The sequence below is a fragment of the Euprymna scolopes genome, chromosome 14, assembly GCF_053919585.1.
Source record: "Euprymna scolopes isolate OS-2025 chromosome 14, ASM5391958v1, whole genome shotgun sequence".
NCBI lineage: Eukaryota > Metazoa > Mollusca > Cephalopoda > Sepiida > Sepiolidae > Euprymna > Euprymna scolopes.
Window position 1 is genome coordinate 3083086 of NC_136495.1, and position 16915 is coordinate 3100000.

At 33.5% G+C, this 16915-nt stretch overlaps 1 protein-coding gene across 1 annotated transcript in view; it reads right to left on the reverse strand.

Annotated features, from left to right (window-relative positions):
* The window catches only part of LOC145292845 (cGMP-dependent protein kinase 1-like), a 736944-nt gene that overhangs the window by 334990 nt on the left and 385039 nt on the right, over nt 1-16915 (reverse strand). The window contains exon 2 of the mRNA XM_080138892.1: nt 2982-3148. Coding sequence (XP_079995018.1) covers nt 2982-3148 — 167 coding nt within the window. The remainder of the gene's footprint in view (nt 1-2981; nt 3149-16915) is intronic.

A 16915-nucleotide genomic window follows, 5' to 3' on the forward strand; every position in this document is an offset into this window, starting at 1 on the left:
CATAAAAAATGCGAAATAATCTCTGTAAGGAAAATGACTATAAAAAGGAGAGGGCACGTTAGCAAAGACAATCACGTTCAAGACGTAAGTAACTAGAAGTCACGCGTGGTTGGAGAATGAGTGAATATATATCGTTGTTAAAAAAGAGTCGAGTTATTAATTGTCATATGTTGCTTGTGAGGTACTCTGATACAACGTGTTGGGTCTCGTGCATGAACGTTTGTTAGATTACATTTCTACACGTATTCTTTGTGTATGTAACATTACATTTTTATTTGTCCGCTTCGTGAATAAATGCGTGTAGAAATGCAGTCTTGTTAAAAACAGTAATACTTATAAAAATGAAAATAAAGCGGATTTTACTTTTTATTTTTACTAGAGAAAAGTCGTAGCTTATCAAGGTCTAAAGGCCAATACACAATAAGGGTTAACGAGTATCAGGTCTCCGATGAGAATTGAAATATCGTCAAAAAGTTACACAACGCGCGAACCAGAATTTTCTGGACATAAATAGAAGTTTGTTTAAAGTTGGCATACATATACTTTTATCTGATCTCCTGTTATCTAACGTATAAACGAATATATTTCTGTCTGTCGTTCGGTTTGTTTGTCTGTATGCCTGTTTCCATATTTTCAAAATATATCTCCCGCGACACTAAAAGTCACAGAGCGGCGCTAGAGGCCTCAAATGATTGGACTTTTTATGGACTGTTTATTTGTCGGTCTTTAGCCGGTTAAAATAGTTTTTAAGTGGCCAAAAAATGTGTGAAAATTGAAAAAAATCTTAAAGCATTTTTACACTTATCTTATTTTTACTTTTCAATTTTTACTTGGTTTATATTTGTGTCATGCTTTGTTACAACCTTTAAATGCTGCAGTTTCGGTTTCGATTCTAGCTGATGGAACCTAAGTACTTTTTTACTTTTGAAATCACGACTCGATAATAATACATACGAAATCTGGACAAATTAAAATGTCATATTTTAGCGTGTTTTAAAGCGGGCATACCCTCGGGGTTAGCACATATATAAATAAATATGATGATCTTACTTTGAGTTTTCCCTATAATTGAACACTCTGCTGGAGTTCTTGCGAACACACCTTACACACCCACATATACATGGAATAATTTAAAATCAAAATAATATTTTGGTCCTGGATATGACCTAAAACAATATCCGATGGTGAGACCCCACTTGCGGGCCTTGGGGAGTGTGGACCCACCCTTTAATTGCCATTGCTCCAAGGTCCACTCTGATTCGGAGTGGTAGTACCTGTTAGGGTCTCAACTATGGGTTAAATAGAATCCGACTTAAAAAACAAATATACTCCATTAAAAATCGTTTCTCAAAATAACTAGATTCGGCATTAAATAACCTGAAAAAGGTTGATATGCCGTAAAACAAAAACAACCAACCAACCAAAATAATATTTTAATATTCGTCAAATTTTCGTATTTATTTTCAGACTTCATTGGGATGAGTCATTACAAAAAATAGCCAAATTTTGGTGCGGTTTAATGTAAAAGGATATTTTCATTCATTTTTGAATAAAACATAGCGATTAGAAATCGAAATATGTTATCCGTTTATGACATGAGATTAGGGTTTTTTTTCAATTAAACACAGCTGTTTGAATTAGAAAACGTTGTACAATTTTGAGGCGATGCGAATTTTTTCGTCTATTTTAAAAATACCATAGTTGTTAGAATTTCAAATATTTCATGTATCCCTTAAATAGAATATGTTTTTTACTTATTGATTATTATTATATTACAGACGTTATTTTTGTGATGCAAAAACATTGATCCAAATTTAAGTTGTGTTCTGTTAATATAAGCTGTTGTGTGAAGGTGATAAACTGTAGAAGTTGCAACGTCGTGTTTGCTAAAATTGTTAGCAATATACAATAGGTTTATTCTGCGATAAATTTAACATAAATTTAATGAGTTTAACTTGTTTAAATAAAAAAAAAGAATAATGTTGTAAGGAGAACAGTGCGAACAATTGTAAAGGTTTCGAGGAGCATAAAAATCAAATATGTCAGATTTGCATTAAACCATTAAGCAAAATTCACCGCAGTAAAATTTCTTCTTAAAACTCGTCTTACATTTTACATATTTTACATAATTCCAAATTAGGTTATAGACTTTGATCCATATGAGATTCTAGCCATTAGATTGAATATCATTATTACGTGAATTACATTTTCGTGGAGGGGCATGAAAAGTAATTATTATTAAATAATTCATAACACAGTTAAAACAATTTTTTTTTAAATGTCTGAATAAATATGAGTTTTTCCTAAAAAAAGGTTAAATAAACACTATAAAACATTGTACATGGAGCAGTCACTGTTGCAATATTAACAAGTTTCTTATGGACCATTATAATCTTGCCGAGATTTGTTGACATTAAAACATTTGTTGATATACTGTTTCAAATGTTTATATATATATATATATATATATATATATATATATATGTATATATATATATGTATAATTTTCAGGTTGTTAATTTTTAGAGATAAAGTAATCAGTTAAGTATGACAAGGTTGATACAAGAGTGCTTAATACCGGAGAAGAGCAAGGTATATTTTCATTTATTTTGCAAAGCTTTCATATAAGCTAGACTGCCTGATTAAGTCTCTAGTTATTAAAGACTGCCCGACTGAAACATGCTAATAGCTGTGTAGCATAGATTACTGCTTATGTAAAAACAAATGTGTGTGTTAGAGAGTGAACGGTAAGAATTGATTCGGCTGTGTATGGCAGGTGCATTATTCCGTCATGACATTTGTAATTTCGTACATTGATTATCCACTAACAATCAGTTAATGTTCTACTTTTTCTGTTTAGGTTTCGATAAACAACTCTAATATGTTTAGCGCATGTCCGAACGGGTTTAGCTCTAACTTTTCATCTAAACAAACAAATTACTAAATTACCTATATTTAATCCGCTTCAAGTGAACACTTACCAGCTGAGACATAAAGATGTTGGCCTGATTCTCCTTCTTTAATGATGAAGTGTCCCATTCTGACTTTCTTTTCGTACATACAATCCACGATTTCTCGCACCTGGTTTTGGTCCAGATTTTTAAGGAAGTCATTTTCTAGTATCGAGTCCTTGATCAGTTGCCTTGATCTGAAAATGTGAAAAATATGAAATTAACATCTAATATATTAGAAGATAAATGCATTCACGTACACATGTATGGAGTATTGCTGCAAGGAAGGTGGGCTCTCTCTACCGTGCTAGAAAACTTCTAACACCCGAAAGTATCCTGTACCTCTATAAGGCCACTAATCGCCCATGTATGGAGTATTGCTGTCATATTTGGGCCGGTGCATCGGCTACTAGTCTATCGCTCCTTGACAGGGTTCAAAAGAGAATCGCAAATCTGATAGGCCCTAAACTGGCATCTAAACTTCAGCCTCTGTCCCATCGTCGAAACGTTCCATCCCTCTGCCTGTTCTACAAGTATTATAATGGTGAATGCTCTGAAGAACTGCAAGCACTTGTGCCCCCACGACGTGAACACCCTCGACAGACCCGACAAGCTGCAAAATCCCACCCCCACACTGTAGAGATCCCTAGATGTAAAAGATCTTTCTACTCCAGTAGTTTCTTCCCCAGAACTGCTAGACTTTGGAATTCCATTCCAGGTCACTGCTTCCCCAACTGTACTGACATGCATAAGATCAAGTGCAACGTGAACCAACATCTCGCTGCCCTAATCCTTACATAGTACCCCAGTAGATGTTTCCCCTGATAGTAGCCCCCTACACCAAAGTGTCAATGTGCCTTGTTTGGGGTGAAAATGTAATAAAAAAAAAACAAAAAAACAAAAAAACATTGTCCAAATCCTTTCATGTTATTACGTCTGTCGTTGCTGAATTTATGAACTGTTTTAAATTGCTTCCCTTTCTGAAAATGTACAAAATAGCAAGATTTTTACTAATTTCTCCAAACACTGTTAGAACACAAGAAAAAGCTAAAACTTAAAATTTGAAATGCGAGATTTACATCAACTCTGCTGCTTAGTTCGGTAGAAAAATGGTAGGGTAATTCTACCGTTCTAGAATGTACTTAACACCTAATGAACAACTCTATCTTTTTGCTATAAAGTTAGAGAATCCCATTAAGTGTCAGATACTTTCTAGAACGGTATAAGAATCTATCATTAGGTAATATTGTGGAAATCGATTTCGAAATCTAGTGAAGTATATTTTCTTCTATTCTTACAGTCCCTTTCCCCAAGAAAACACGTTTCTAGTCGATCTTGGCTTTATCGTTCTTTGCATATTAATTTCAGACTGAGCTCCAGTCTTTGGTTGCCGGTAAAATATTTAATGTAAACTCTTGTTAAGCTATAACCACTAAAAATAATTTTCCGTTTCTCCATTGTTTATCTAAAACTAAAAAAACGAATTACATAAGTTTTTTAAGAAGTGCCTGTCTGTGGAACACAAATCATCGGATTTGCTTCCCTACTTACTACAACGTAATCGTTTTAAGGCTAATGCTAATGCGTATTGAGTCGTTGCTTTGAATAATACAATTCTTTCCAGTTAACCATGATCACAATTATTGTTCCCCTTGACAAAATAATTAACCCTTGTTCCTTTATGGCATAGATAGGCAATGAATCATTAGAACATAGAAACAAATAAAAACTATTTACTTACGAATAACAAATTTTTCTTTTTAGTTATTAAAAATCAAAATTGTATACATGTGTATGTGCATCGCGGCATCACAGTTAAATGCGTGATATACTAATGGAACTAATGGCGGATTTGAAATAAATATGTTTGATCTAATGTTACTATCGATGTCAGTTTTTTAACATGTTAAAATTATTTATACAAAATTAAAAGTGTATAAACTAATTTCAGACAGAAAAGTGTCTGGCGTTTCAAACATTATCTTTCAACTGTACCAAAAACTGCAAATCGAAAATAATCAAACTCTTTCACTATCACTCAATATATGAACGTATAAAATAAAATCAGGTTGTGTAAGTTTAGTCAAATAGTTGTATATATTTGAAATTGCTTATATATTATTGAGTTATTGAACATTTAATTTAGATTATTTACTCCAGCCAATTATAATATTTTAAGTGTACGACAACTCGTTTGATTGTCGAGATTTAACAAGTTTTTGGAAATGATCAATATTGCCATTAATAATGAATAATACATTCCCAATAAATAAAACGTGTGTCATGACTGGATATCGAATTCAGTTCATACTAAATGACCTAACCCGACGTTTTGTTCAATAAAACCTAAAACGTCAACTATAAAAATAATTATATATTTATGAATTACGTTATTCTTCAAAACATAAAATAAATATACGCGATACTAAAAAATAAATACATGACTGGGTAAACATTAATTTCTACAATTTATTTACGATATTTATGCAAAGCTGAATCAGGAAACGCTGTCCATTTCTTTGCATCAACCCAGGTTTTTGTGCTACATTGATTTTAATAATTTGTGAAAAATCGATTTCGTTTTGTGGCATTATTAGCTGATTTTTTACAACAAATACCCTTAGGCTTGGTGAACTAGTTAAGCCGAGCTTAACGTGTTAAGTTTGGAAAAGCATTCTGCAACTGTTCAGCAGATGAGTGGTTAATTGCGTTTCTTTATTTGCAACGCATCAATTTCTTTCGCAAAGGCCAGTCTTTCTTCTTGTATGCTAAGCACCAAATTTGGGAAGATATCTAGGTTTTATGATTTCAAACTGATTGTTTTTCGACATAATCCTTGTACATTACAATAATCATTTTCAATTAAAAGATGAAATCTTGCCCCCAATATGCTCTCCAAATATGCTCCACACATGCGTATTTTGTGAACAAAAACGTTAAAAACGACACGTGGTCATAGTTAAAAAAACTTGATCTGATTTTTTGCATTCAGTGCATTCAGCTGAAGAAAAACACAGAAACAAATATTTTGTTGAACAGTATGATCAAGATTATTTCACTCGTCCGAAACAATTTATTTTGCTTTAAGTATATTGTGTATATATTTATTTCACAATTAGATAATAAACCCAGCCTAGACGAAATATGCAACTTTTCATTCTAGTCGATTATTCAAAAATATCCTTCGTGGGGTTTTTCACACCAACGCCAAGTTGCAGGCTTGGAGCAAATCAGCAGTATATATATATATATATATATATATATATATATATATATATATATATATATATATATATAAAAGCTGAACGTCTGTGTGTGTGTGTGTGTGTGTGTGTGTGTGTGTCTGGTCACAAGTAGGCTCCTATATGGTTGACTGTTATAGAAAACGGATCACATATAATGATAGAAGATGTATCGAGACACAGAAATGAGTATGTTTAATCTGGCATATAATGAGTCATTAAAAGTGGGAGGGTCTGCGTACGCGCCTGGTTCACAAAGTATGGAAATAAAAAAAAATTAAACATTAAAATAAAAAAATTTTTTACAAGTGTTTTTGATATAGATGTACATAAAAATACTTTGATAAGTATGTTTTAACTTAAATATGGATGCTATAATAAAATTGTGGGGGTCTTCGTTCGCGCCTGGCTTCCATGGAATGGAAATAAGCACAAACTTTAATAAAGACTTTTCATATCTATCTTCGTAAGTATATTTGATAATTATGCTTCAGTTTGAAGAAATATAGTATGATAAAATTATGGGGTGTTAGTTCGCGCCTGAACCCCGTAGAATGGAAATATGCCACAAAGTTTAACAAGGTTTTTTAATATAGATCCACACAATATTCTGATAAGTGTTTCAGTGTGAACAGGTATGGTATAATAAATTATGGGGGTTATCTATTTTATTTTTAGTTTCATCATATTTTGCTTTGGTTTTGATACCCCCAAATTCGAAGCTATCTCTTTACAACCCTTGCTTTTCATAACCTATCATACTTTCATAAATTAGAGTCCATTTTCCGTAGGCTGTTTTTGAACCCAGTCAACGACGGGTACTTTTGCTAGTATATATATATATATATATATATATATAGCTTAATGTAAAAGGAAAAGAGAGAGAGATCAATTCCACTTAACCATAATACATATACCCCTTAATCTCAATACTATATTAAAGCCCATATATATTCTTATATATCATACTATATATAATAAGCTTCTCCTTATTTATTTAGAATTCAATAAAGCTTCCCCGAACATTCTATAATTCCTCTTAATCTTTTTCATCCCTAATGAACCTTACTCTAGACGCCGAATCTCCCCCATGCTACCTAGCACCTTCTCTACTCTTCTGATGAGAAGCAATAGGCTTCGAAATGTCCTGGCATAAAGAGTCCCTTCTATCCCCCAAATTTTGCCTGTATTCCATTATTCAATAAATGATCCATTCTATATCTACCTATATATAGTTTTGTGTCTTCATTTCATACTCTTGTTGTCCTATATATATATATATATATATATATATATATATATGCTCGTAATTTTAGTCTTAATAAAAGAAAAGAAACCAGTTTCTGCCTGTGTTTCAACTCCGTGGACCAGAGGGTAAACTGCTGTTGTGATAATTCCTATTATGTACATGTTCAAACTTGCAGTGAACAAACTTTACAACAGTATGTAAATGTAAATAACTTTTCAATGTAGGGCATTGTAATTTTGGATCAATAATTTGCGCATTATTTTATCCTATAATTACCCGTCCTAAGGCAGGTAAAATTAATTCCACGAATCGAAAATATTTTACCCCTTTTATGTTTCCATTTGCGAATCAGGGAAAAAATTCTACTAAATTTCATGGATAGCTTTATTCTTATTTTAATCACATTCATTACATGATATTGATTCTACAACCTAATAGTTAACGATTAAGCTTAAGGAACATTAAGAAAATTAAAAGAATCGGACAATATAGCCGGATTTGTGTCTAAGAACGATAGATAAAATTCAATAGAAATCACAAATATTTTAATTTTAAAAAGTACTAGCTGAACGCCCGGCGTTGCCCCGTTGTAAAATATATTTAAACATAATATGTTAATTTATACAGATTGCCTATATATTATTATAGAATCAATCTTCTATTGAATATTATACAGTATCGGCCATAATATAAGAAACGGAAAGAAAGTTACAATTATTCATGTATATTTAAAAAAATTAGTGCATGGATTTTTCTGAAATACTCAGAATAAACAAATAGAACCAATGTGTATAAACTAGTACAAAAAAAATTACGATTCAATATTGAGAAATATTTTAGTTTAAAATTATATCTGTGGAATTATCCTGGCCAAAAGTTAAGGAACGAAATAGAAAATTTATAATTAATAGCTAGTTTTTAATATTGGAACTGCTGATAAGCACAACAAAGAAAAATGGCGTCACCGACTCGCAAAACTCTGTCTCTTCAAGAAAAAAAATTAATATTAGACAATTACAAAGAAAAGAAATCAATTTCGACAATTTCTAATATCGTTCGAAGATCAAAAAGTGTTGTTCATCATGTGATAGCTCGATATAAGAATAAAAATACATGAGAAGCATCCCCTAAAACCGGCAGACCCCCTAAAACGTCTCAAAAAGAAGATAGGATTATGGTAAGGCAGGCTCTTAGTGACCAATTCAAATCCGCAACATCAATTTCTCGTGATTTTAATGAACAGACTGGGAAAAATATATCTAGAAAAAACTGTTTCTCGACGGTTAGCAGCTGCCGGATTGCATGCCAGGGTGCCAGTATCTAAACCCTTGATCTCCAAGAAGAACAAAAATAGCCGTTTGAAGTTTGCCCATGAGCATGTCGTCTGGACTGATGAACAATGGGCTATGGTTCACTTCAGTGATGAATCCAAGTTTATTTTTTTTGGATCTGATGGAAAGAAGCATGTACGGCGTAAAGCAGGTGAACGATTATCCTCCAAATGTGTTAAAAAGACACTTAAATTCGGAGGGGGAAGTGTAATGGTGTGGGGTATGATATCCTCGGAAGGAGTTGGCCCTCTAGTTCGAATCTATGGTAGGGTAAATGCGGAGACTTATAATCAGTTCCTTCAACAACATGTCATTGAGAGCTTACGCCTTTCACCTAATCAGCCAAGCATTTTTATACAAGATAACGCCCCTTGCCATAAAGCTAAAAAAGTGATAAATTACCTCGAGGAAGAAGAAACAAGAGCAATGGACTGGCCAGCGCAGAGTCCGTATCTGAATCCGATAGAAAATGTTTGGAAAATGATTGGAGAAAGAGCACAGACGAGAAATCCCCCAAATCAAAGTCATTTGTGGGATTTATTGAAGGAAGAGTGGGAGAAGATAAATCCTGAATTTTGCAAGAAACTAATCCAATCTTGTGGTCGAAGATGCAGTGAGGTCATAAAGAATAAAGGGATGTTCACTAAATATTGAATGAATTTATTTTTTAAAACATTTGCATTAAAAAAACATAAAGTTTCTATTTCGTTCCTTAACTTTTGGCCAGGATAAATCCACAGATATAATTTTAAACTAAAATATTTCTCAATATTGAATCGTAATTTTTTTTTTTTTTTGGTACTAATTTATACACATTGGTTCTATTTGTTTATTCTGAGTATTTCAGAAAAATCCATGCCCTAATTTTTTAAATATACATGAATAATTGTAATTTTTTTCCGTTCCTTATATTATGGCCGATACTGTATGTACCGAGAAATAATTTGCCCGGTGGACTAATTCGCAAAATAAATAAATAAATAAATAAATAAATAAAAATAATAATGATAATATCGTTCATCAAATTCTGCCTCCGTTTGTTTACAATATCGCGTAAGCTGATGATGAGATTTGACGATGTTAAAAATTGTCTTTCTTCTTTTATATATAAAAAGAAGAATCTTAAGGGACAATATTTTACGTTACACCGGTTAAGGTTACGCTGGGGAAACATAAAATATTCTACTGTAAAAATTCTTATTTATCTATAAGAAAAAAATTTTATGATCGGATTGTTCGATTTTGAATACGTATCGCATGGATTTCTGTACTAAACATATCTAAGAACACCGCCAGAAATATAAATTACCTTTGTGTGAAATTATCAAAAGATAGGCTTAACCGTTTCGGAACCTAGGCGTGACTTTTTAATATAATAATAGAAGTTACCAATATTGCCCTCTTTAAAGTCCATTTTGCGAATATTTATTAGTTGAATTCTAATGACAACAGAAAACTTTACAAAATCGTAGAATTTTCACAGAAGTCTTTTTCCCTATCTTTACGCTCTTTGCATGAAACTATATAAAATATTACGGCGAATTAGAAGAGCAATAGTGCTCCAAAATTGCTTTATGAAGGTATCCTATACATATATATATATATATATAGAAACAATATATAAGTAGACATGATATGAAAAGACATTATATAAATAGATATAATGTAAATATACATTACATAAATAGACATATCTTCCTATTAAATTTGCTCATTTAGCAATGTAAATGCCATTTAAAATTGAAGTTTGACCGGCCGATTGCTTAAGCCTCTAATATCCATGCAATGACGCATTTAATAAGTTCTACCCCGGTTGAACAAACAATTGCACACCTTTTTAAATCGAAATCTAACATGATGAGTATTTGCTTGGCTTTCCTAACTTAAAGATCAATAACGGGTTTCAACCAAGTAATTTACAAATGCAAACAAGGGAGACATCCGTCGTTCGGTAAGTGGCATTCATTTGAGGATGGACGACATTAGCATATATAAGACTTCATTTAACAACGCGATGGATGAGAGACGAAAGTAAAGTCGTTGAAACCAAACAAATTTTAAAAGTTGAATGAAATTACGATTAATTCAACTTCAACGAATGAATAGAATCTGAAGGATAGATAAAGTCGTTATTAAAAGAAATCGTGTAACTTCTTTGAATTAAAAAGGGAAAAATTATCAAACTTAAGCTATATCCTTTCTGAAATATCGTGATATCACAAAAAGCCTTTAGACCCCAGGACGTCTAGACCTTATCTTATCTCCTCTTATATTAATAAAATAACCCTCTGCTGAGGTGGCTCAGCAGAGGGTTATTTTAGTTTAAGGAGATATAACTGTTATATAATCTATCCCGGGTAACGTCCGCATGTTGGAAATTGTAATTTTTATGACAGGTTGGTTAGCGCAAAAAGAGTTCAAGGGATTAGAGTTGATGCGTACGTTATCCATGAACTTTCATTTTATTTTTGCACCTAAGTTTTATGGTCCACGAATGAAGAGAGTCTAGAGATTGTAGGATTAATCTTCCGACACACTCGTCTGTCAGTAAAATCCTACTATTTCACCACAGAGGTTTGTAAATGCCGCACAATAGTTTGGTCTTATATCTTTTTTTTTTCGGACAGGTTGACATTGGGATGCACTTTTATTTTTGCTTCATCTTTCTCTTCAGAAATGTAAATGTGTAACGTTGTTATTACTTTATAAATACACAAAACGTTGCATGTAAGGACTCGTAAAGAAAATAAAACTTTGAAACGTACTTTTAAGGTGAGAGAAAAAGATTATATATTTCGTCACGTCTCACACGCAAGTCGCCGACACGTATTTACAACACGACACAATAAGTTCGCATCTTTTTCATTTCCTGCCTTTTTTTTGTTGCAATCCACTTTAATTTTTTGTAAAGGAAACGTTATCCTTTCAAACGGGGAATGAGAGAAAACTCGCGTGCTTGTCTAGCATTTCTTCAAACTCACCACGCGTTTTTTTCCTTCGATCTTAATGATTCTATATGTTTTTATTCCTTAACTTTTACTCTGCACGTATTTTGTCAAAAATGCATGTGATACTTTTTTTTTACACATTGATCACTACTTATCAAGGCCCGGAAGCCACTCAGGGATAAGGGTTATTGCAAGTACATTACGTTAGTGTGGAGATTTGATGAAGTGTTTACTTAAGGGGGCGGTTCATTAGGAATTTGTTAACGTTGAACTTGAACACATCCAAGTTGTAGTCCGGTGGGAAGCAGGCAGACGGAACAGAGTTCCACAGGCGTGCAGTTCTAAGAAAGAAGCTTTGTTCATGGAATCCACGTTTTGATTTAGGCACAGATAAAGAGTGGGGAAAATTTTTGACAGTGGATTCAGCTAGACGGGTGTTTTTCGTGAAAGATCGGCGAGGGGGGACCAGAGATTGGAGTTCAGACGAGCACCTGCCATGGAAATAACGATAAAACAAGGATAGGCTCGCAACGTCTCTTCTGTGGGAGAGAGGTTGCAGGGTAGAGAAAAGGGCATCCCCCACTAAGCCACGAAGTCTATTTTGTACTCTGTGAAGGCAGGATAGGCTGTTTTTAGCAGCTCCTGCCCAGATATAGCAGCAGTATTCCATCCTTGGACGCACTTTTATATAGATAGAGAATTGCATCAGTAGTGAGATATATTCTGGAGCGGTAGAAGGATCCCACCATCTTTCCAGCGACCTTGGCAACATGCTTGATGTACGTGTTCAATTTTAGATCAGGAGTAAAGGACAAACCCAGAAGATGGTAAGCTGACTTGTAGGGAGCTGGAGTTTTCGCATTAATAAACTTTTGTTCTAGACTTGTCCTATATTCACGGGAAGATACGCAGATATTTGTTCGTGCAGATATTTCAAAATGTTAGCGTATATCAACTGGAGTTCAGATTGACAGACGACGACTGCTGATCGGAATGTGTTTATGAAACCGGGTGTAAAAGAGATAAACGTTACTCCTGCATAATGACATCGTTGATAATGTTTCAGTTGTTTTTATTTTAAACGTATATGCATGTCTCTCTTCCCTTCTTTACACCCGTCTCTATTTCTTATCACTGTCTTCTTTTAATCAGAGAAGAACTAATTGTTTTGCTGCGTATGTCGCCGGGGAGAGACGTATAACAGTTTGGGCCAGATAGCAAACGGCGAGAGACGTTTCACATGGGTTTGAATACCCTTTTTTTTTACATAGACGCCATCACTGTTCAAGGTCAGGAGGCCACTCAAGGATAAGGGTCAATGTAGTAGTCAATGGGATTCGTAGTTATTGTTAGTAGTGCAAATTTGGAAAATTGTGTTACTTTAAGGGACGGCAAATCAAGAAATTATTTACGTTTGACTTTAAGATAATCAAAGTATAGTCAACTGAAAAGCAGGCAAACAGGGCTGAAGTTTTACGAATATATGCTTTGTTTATGGAATCTACTTTTAAATTAAGGCTCAGATAAAGAATGGGAGAAAATTATTGATAATGATTTTAGCACGACGAGTGTTTTCGATAAAGTGTGGCGAGGATAAACCGTGTATTGGAGCTCATACGAGTACTTGCCATGAAAGTAAGGATAGCACAGAGACAGACTCGCAACGTCTCTTCTGTAAGAAAGAAGTTGAAGGGAAGAGCAAAGGGTATCTCTCACTAGACTACGAAGTCTATTTTAAACTTTGTTGATGCAGGATAAAGTTTTTCTAAAAGCACCTGCCAAAATGGGGCAACAGTACTCCATCCTAGGACGTACTTGGCTCTTATCTTTTTCCAATTTTTGAATGGTCATTCTTAAGTATTGGTTAAATTCGTGTAAGAAAGTTCCGTAGTCGTTTTCGTCTGTTTTGTTTTAAATACTTAAAACTGATTTTCCTCAGTTGTTCTCATGGAAGTTTTTGATTACTACTTGGATTAAAATCCGTATGCTATTTTATTTTCATGTTCAAATTGCATTTAAATTACGTAAACTATTGAAGAATCTCAGATATAAAAATGCTTTTGACGTGTTAATAAGGTGACTAAAATAAATGCACAACGCTTTCTAAGTATACATATAGCTGGTTATATGAAAGTATGTCCCCTAAATTTTATAACATTTTTTACAGTTTAAACAAGTTCCCAGCATAAACAAATCCTTCGGCAATCAATGTGTCCTCATGTTGGCAATTATATTTTAAAAATAGGATGCAACTGTCTTTATTAGATTGAAGTTAACATTTGCTTTTGTCGAGTAAACCTTTCTACGGTTTTATATATATATATATATATATATATATATATATATATATATATATATATATATATACATATATGTGTGTGTGTGTGTGCTATGTATGTATGGTTTATATGCTACCGTTGGACCTGATATATTATTGTAACCACCTTGGGCCCTCATATTTTCTCTATGGGTTTTATATGTTTTTTTTTATTGCGTTTATGTGTATATATTGTCTCATCTGTATACACGATGCTATATTATTATTGGCTCACACACAAGTCAACAAACGATTTGATTGGAAACCTGTGGTGTTTTCTGGAACCTGAGTGACAACACGTCTCTCCAGACGTCCATCTCTCTCCACCTCCTTCGATAGCATTTGCAGATAAATTTGCATCATCGCAACAGCCTCTTACCATTAATTTCTCGCTGGCAGTTGCCATTTGTTTATACTGGAATTTGAGTAGCACTCAGCCTCACCAAAGTCCCAGTTCTCTTTGCGCTTGCCCAGCCGAGGTCTGGCTAGCGCTCTTCCCTCGATCTTTCAGTCCTTCTAGACCTTTCTCAGCTCCTTGGTATCATTTTTTTATTGGGGGGAGCGGTGATGAAACAGTGGGGGGATGGATAATGGGGATGTAGAACTTGTAGATATGCAGCTTCGGTGTTCTTCATTCCATGTAACGCTTATTCGTTATATTGTCTTCTTGTATTATTCTCCGCATTCAAGGGTTTTCCTTAATATTTCCGTAGTTTTTATTATCGTTAGTCGTTGTACTTTTGCAGTTATTCCTCTGATTCCAATTTCTGACATTCTTTTTTCGAAGTTTTTCGGAATTGTTCCTACTGCTCTTACTATTTTCGCTACTATTTTGATTTTCTTCATCATCCAAATCCCTTTTAACTCTCTGGCTAGCTCTGTGTATTTGCTTCGTTTCTCCTTTTCTTTCATATTCACCCTGTGGTCAGCTGGGACAGTAAAGTCTACGATTTGACAGGTTTTTTCTTTCTTGTTAATTATTACATCTGGTCTTCTTGCTTGAATGGGGTTGTCCGTCTGTATGTCCATTTCCCATAGGATTTTGTGGTTCTCGTTTTCGAGTTCTGTTGCGGGTTTATGCTTGTACCATTTGTCTGTACGCTGAAAATGCAGTCGTTTGCACAATTCCCAGTGCACCGCCCTCCCCACTTGGTCATGCCTGTTTTTGTATTCCTTTTCGGCCAGTTTGCTGCATTCACTTACTATATGGTTTATCGTTTCGTCTCTTTGTCCACATAGTCTGCATTTGCTGTTGTTGTTATTATTATTATTATTGTTGTTGTTGTTGTTGTTGTTGTTATTATTATTATTTATATTATCATTTTCATTATCATTATTATTATTATTATTATTATTATTATTATTATTATTATTATTATTTTATTTTCCCCCCATTATTGTATGTCATTTTGATAGGTTTCCCCAATCTCTACACTCCTTTGCATAAAAACACCTTCATGCATTCCTCTATTTTAATATCACCCGATTTTAGTTACCGCCATCGCTCCCCTCTAGTCTCAATCCCCTCCCAGTTATATAACTGTCATGGCATCTCGCAAATTTATTTTTTGTATTTCCTTTATCATTTATGTTTTAGATTGCACTTTTCTTTATTTCTATTTCATTTTACATTTCCACTCTAACGTATGCGTAACTAGATGACACATTTCCTTTCTTTTAGGTGAGACACAGTATGCTTCAAAAACTCACATAAGACCATCCATGTTTAAATCATATAAATAAGCACGTATATATGTTTGCCAGTTGTTTAGATCATGTAGACATATATTATTTGGAAATAAACAAATTAATAGATAAATAAATAAGTTGTAAATATTTTCAAATGTATGGAAAATTTGTCTAACTTTGATATAAAACCTGAAGTCGTTTGTTAATGCTACCCGTGGCACACCTTTCAATCGAGTGTGTGCTATCAAATGTTTGGACAGTGCCACACAAGTTTTATCCTACCTTTCATAGTGGATTCTCAACAAAGACATTTTATCTGGCAGGGCACAAGCTAAAGACCGAATTGCAACCGAAATGTATACGTATGGTAGTACAAACATAAGTAAAAACTTTTATAACCGTTTATAATTAGTTAAAGATATGGAAAAGTACTACACGATTTCATAAAATATTTTCAAAAATAAGGGCAGTAGCACTTCTTTCTATTGCAGAAAATCTGAACAAACATACTTCAATGTGGTTGTATATTAACCTAATGTAAGCAATTAATTGTTATGATGTTATGTCGTCATAAGTAATCAAACTTTTTTTATAAAATTTATTACTTTCAATTTTTTATGACTTTAGCATCATTAAACTTAAAACCAATTCATTTCATTTTTTCTTTCTCCCATGCTTGATATGTGATGAATTATGCTTAAAGAGATTCCTTATTCTTTTCTGGATGACGAAATATCGATTTTTCTATGCTTTTTGATTGCTTTTTTTTTGTACTTATCAGGTAAGGTCAGCAACTTTGATCGATTATAATTATATACTCCTGTATATTAGCACAAGCCACCATTATTTAATGAAGCTCTAATCGACAAACGGTTTGTTGTTCTCTTGTGGCACAAGAGTGTAAACAGCATAACCTTGAACACTTGGCCCTTATTCAACTGAATTCTTTCAAAGACGACAACGAACGCAAAAATACGATAACTAAACTATTGACCTTCAGAAAACGATTCGTTTATTTACCTACGCTGCTATAAAGTAACTTCAAAATCCCATCAGTTATTACGCAGGGAATTCATATAAATGGATTGTTTCTCATATCTAATTAATTAAATTACTTCCCCTCTTTCTACCAATTTCTACTTATCTCTCAGGATGACCAATGAATGTAACATTGAACAGCACTCAGAT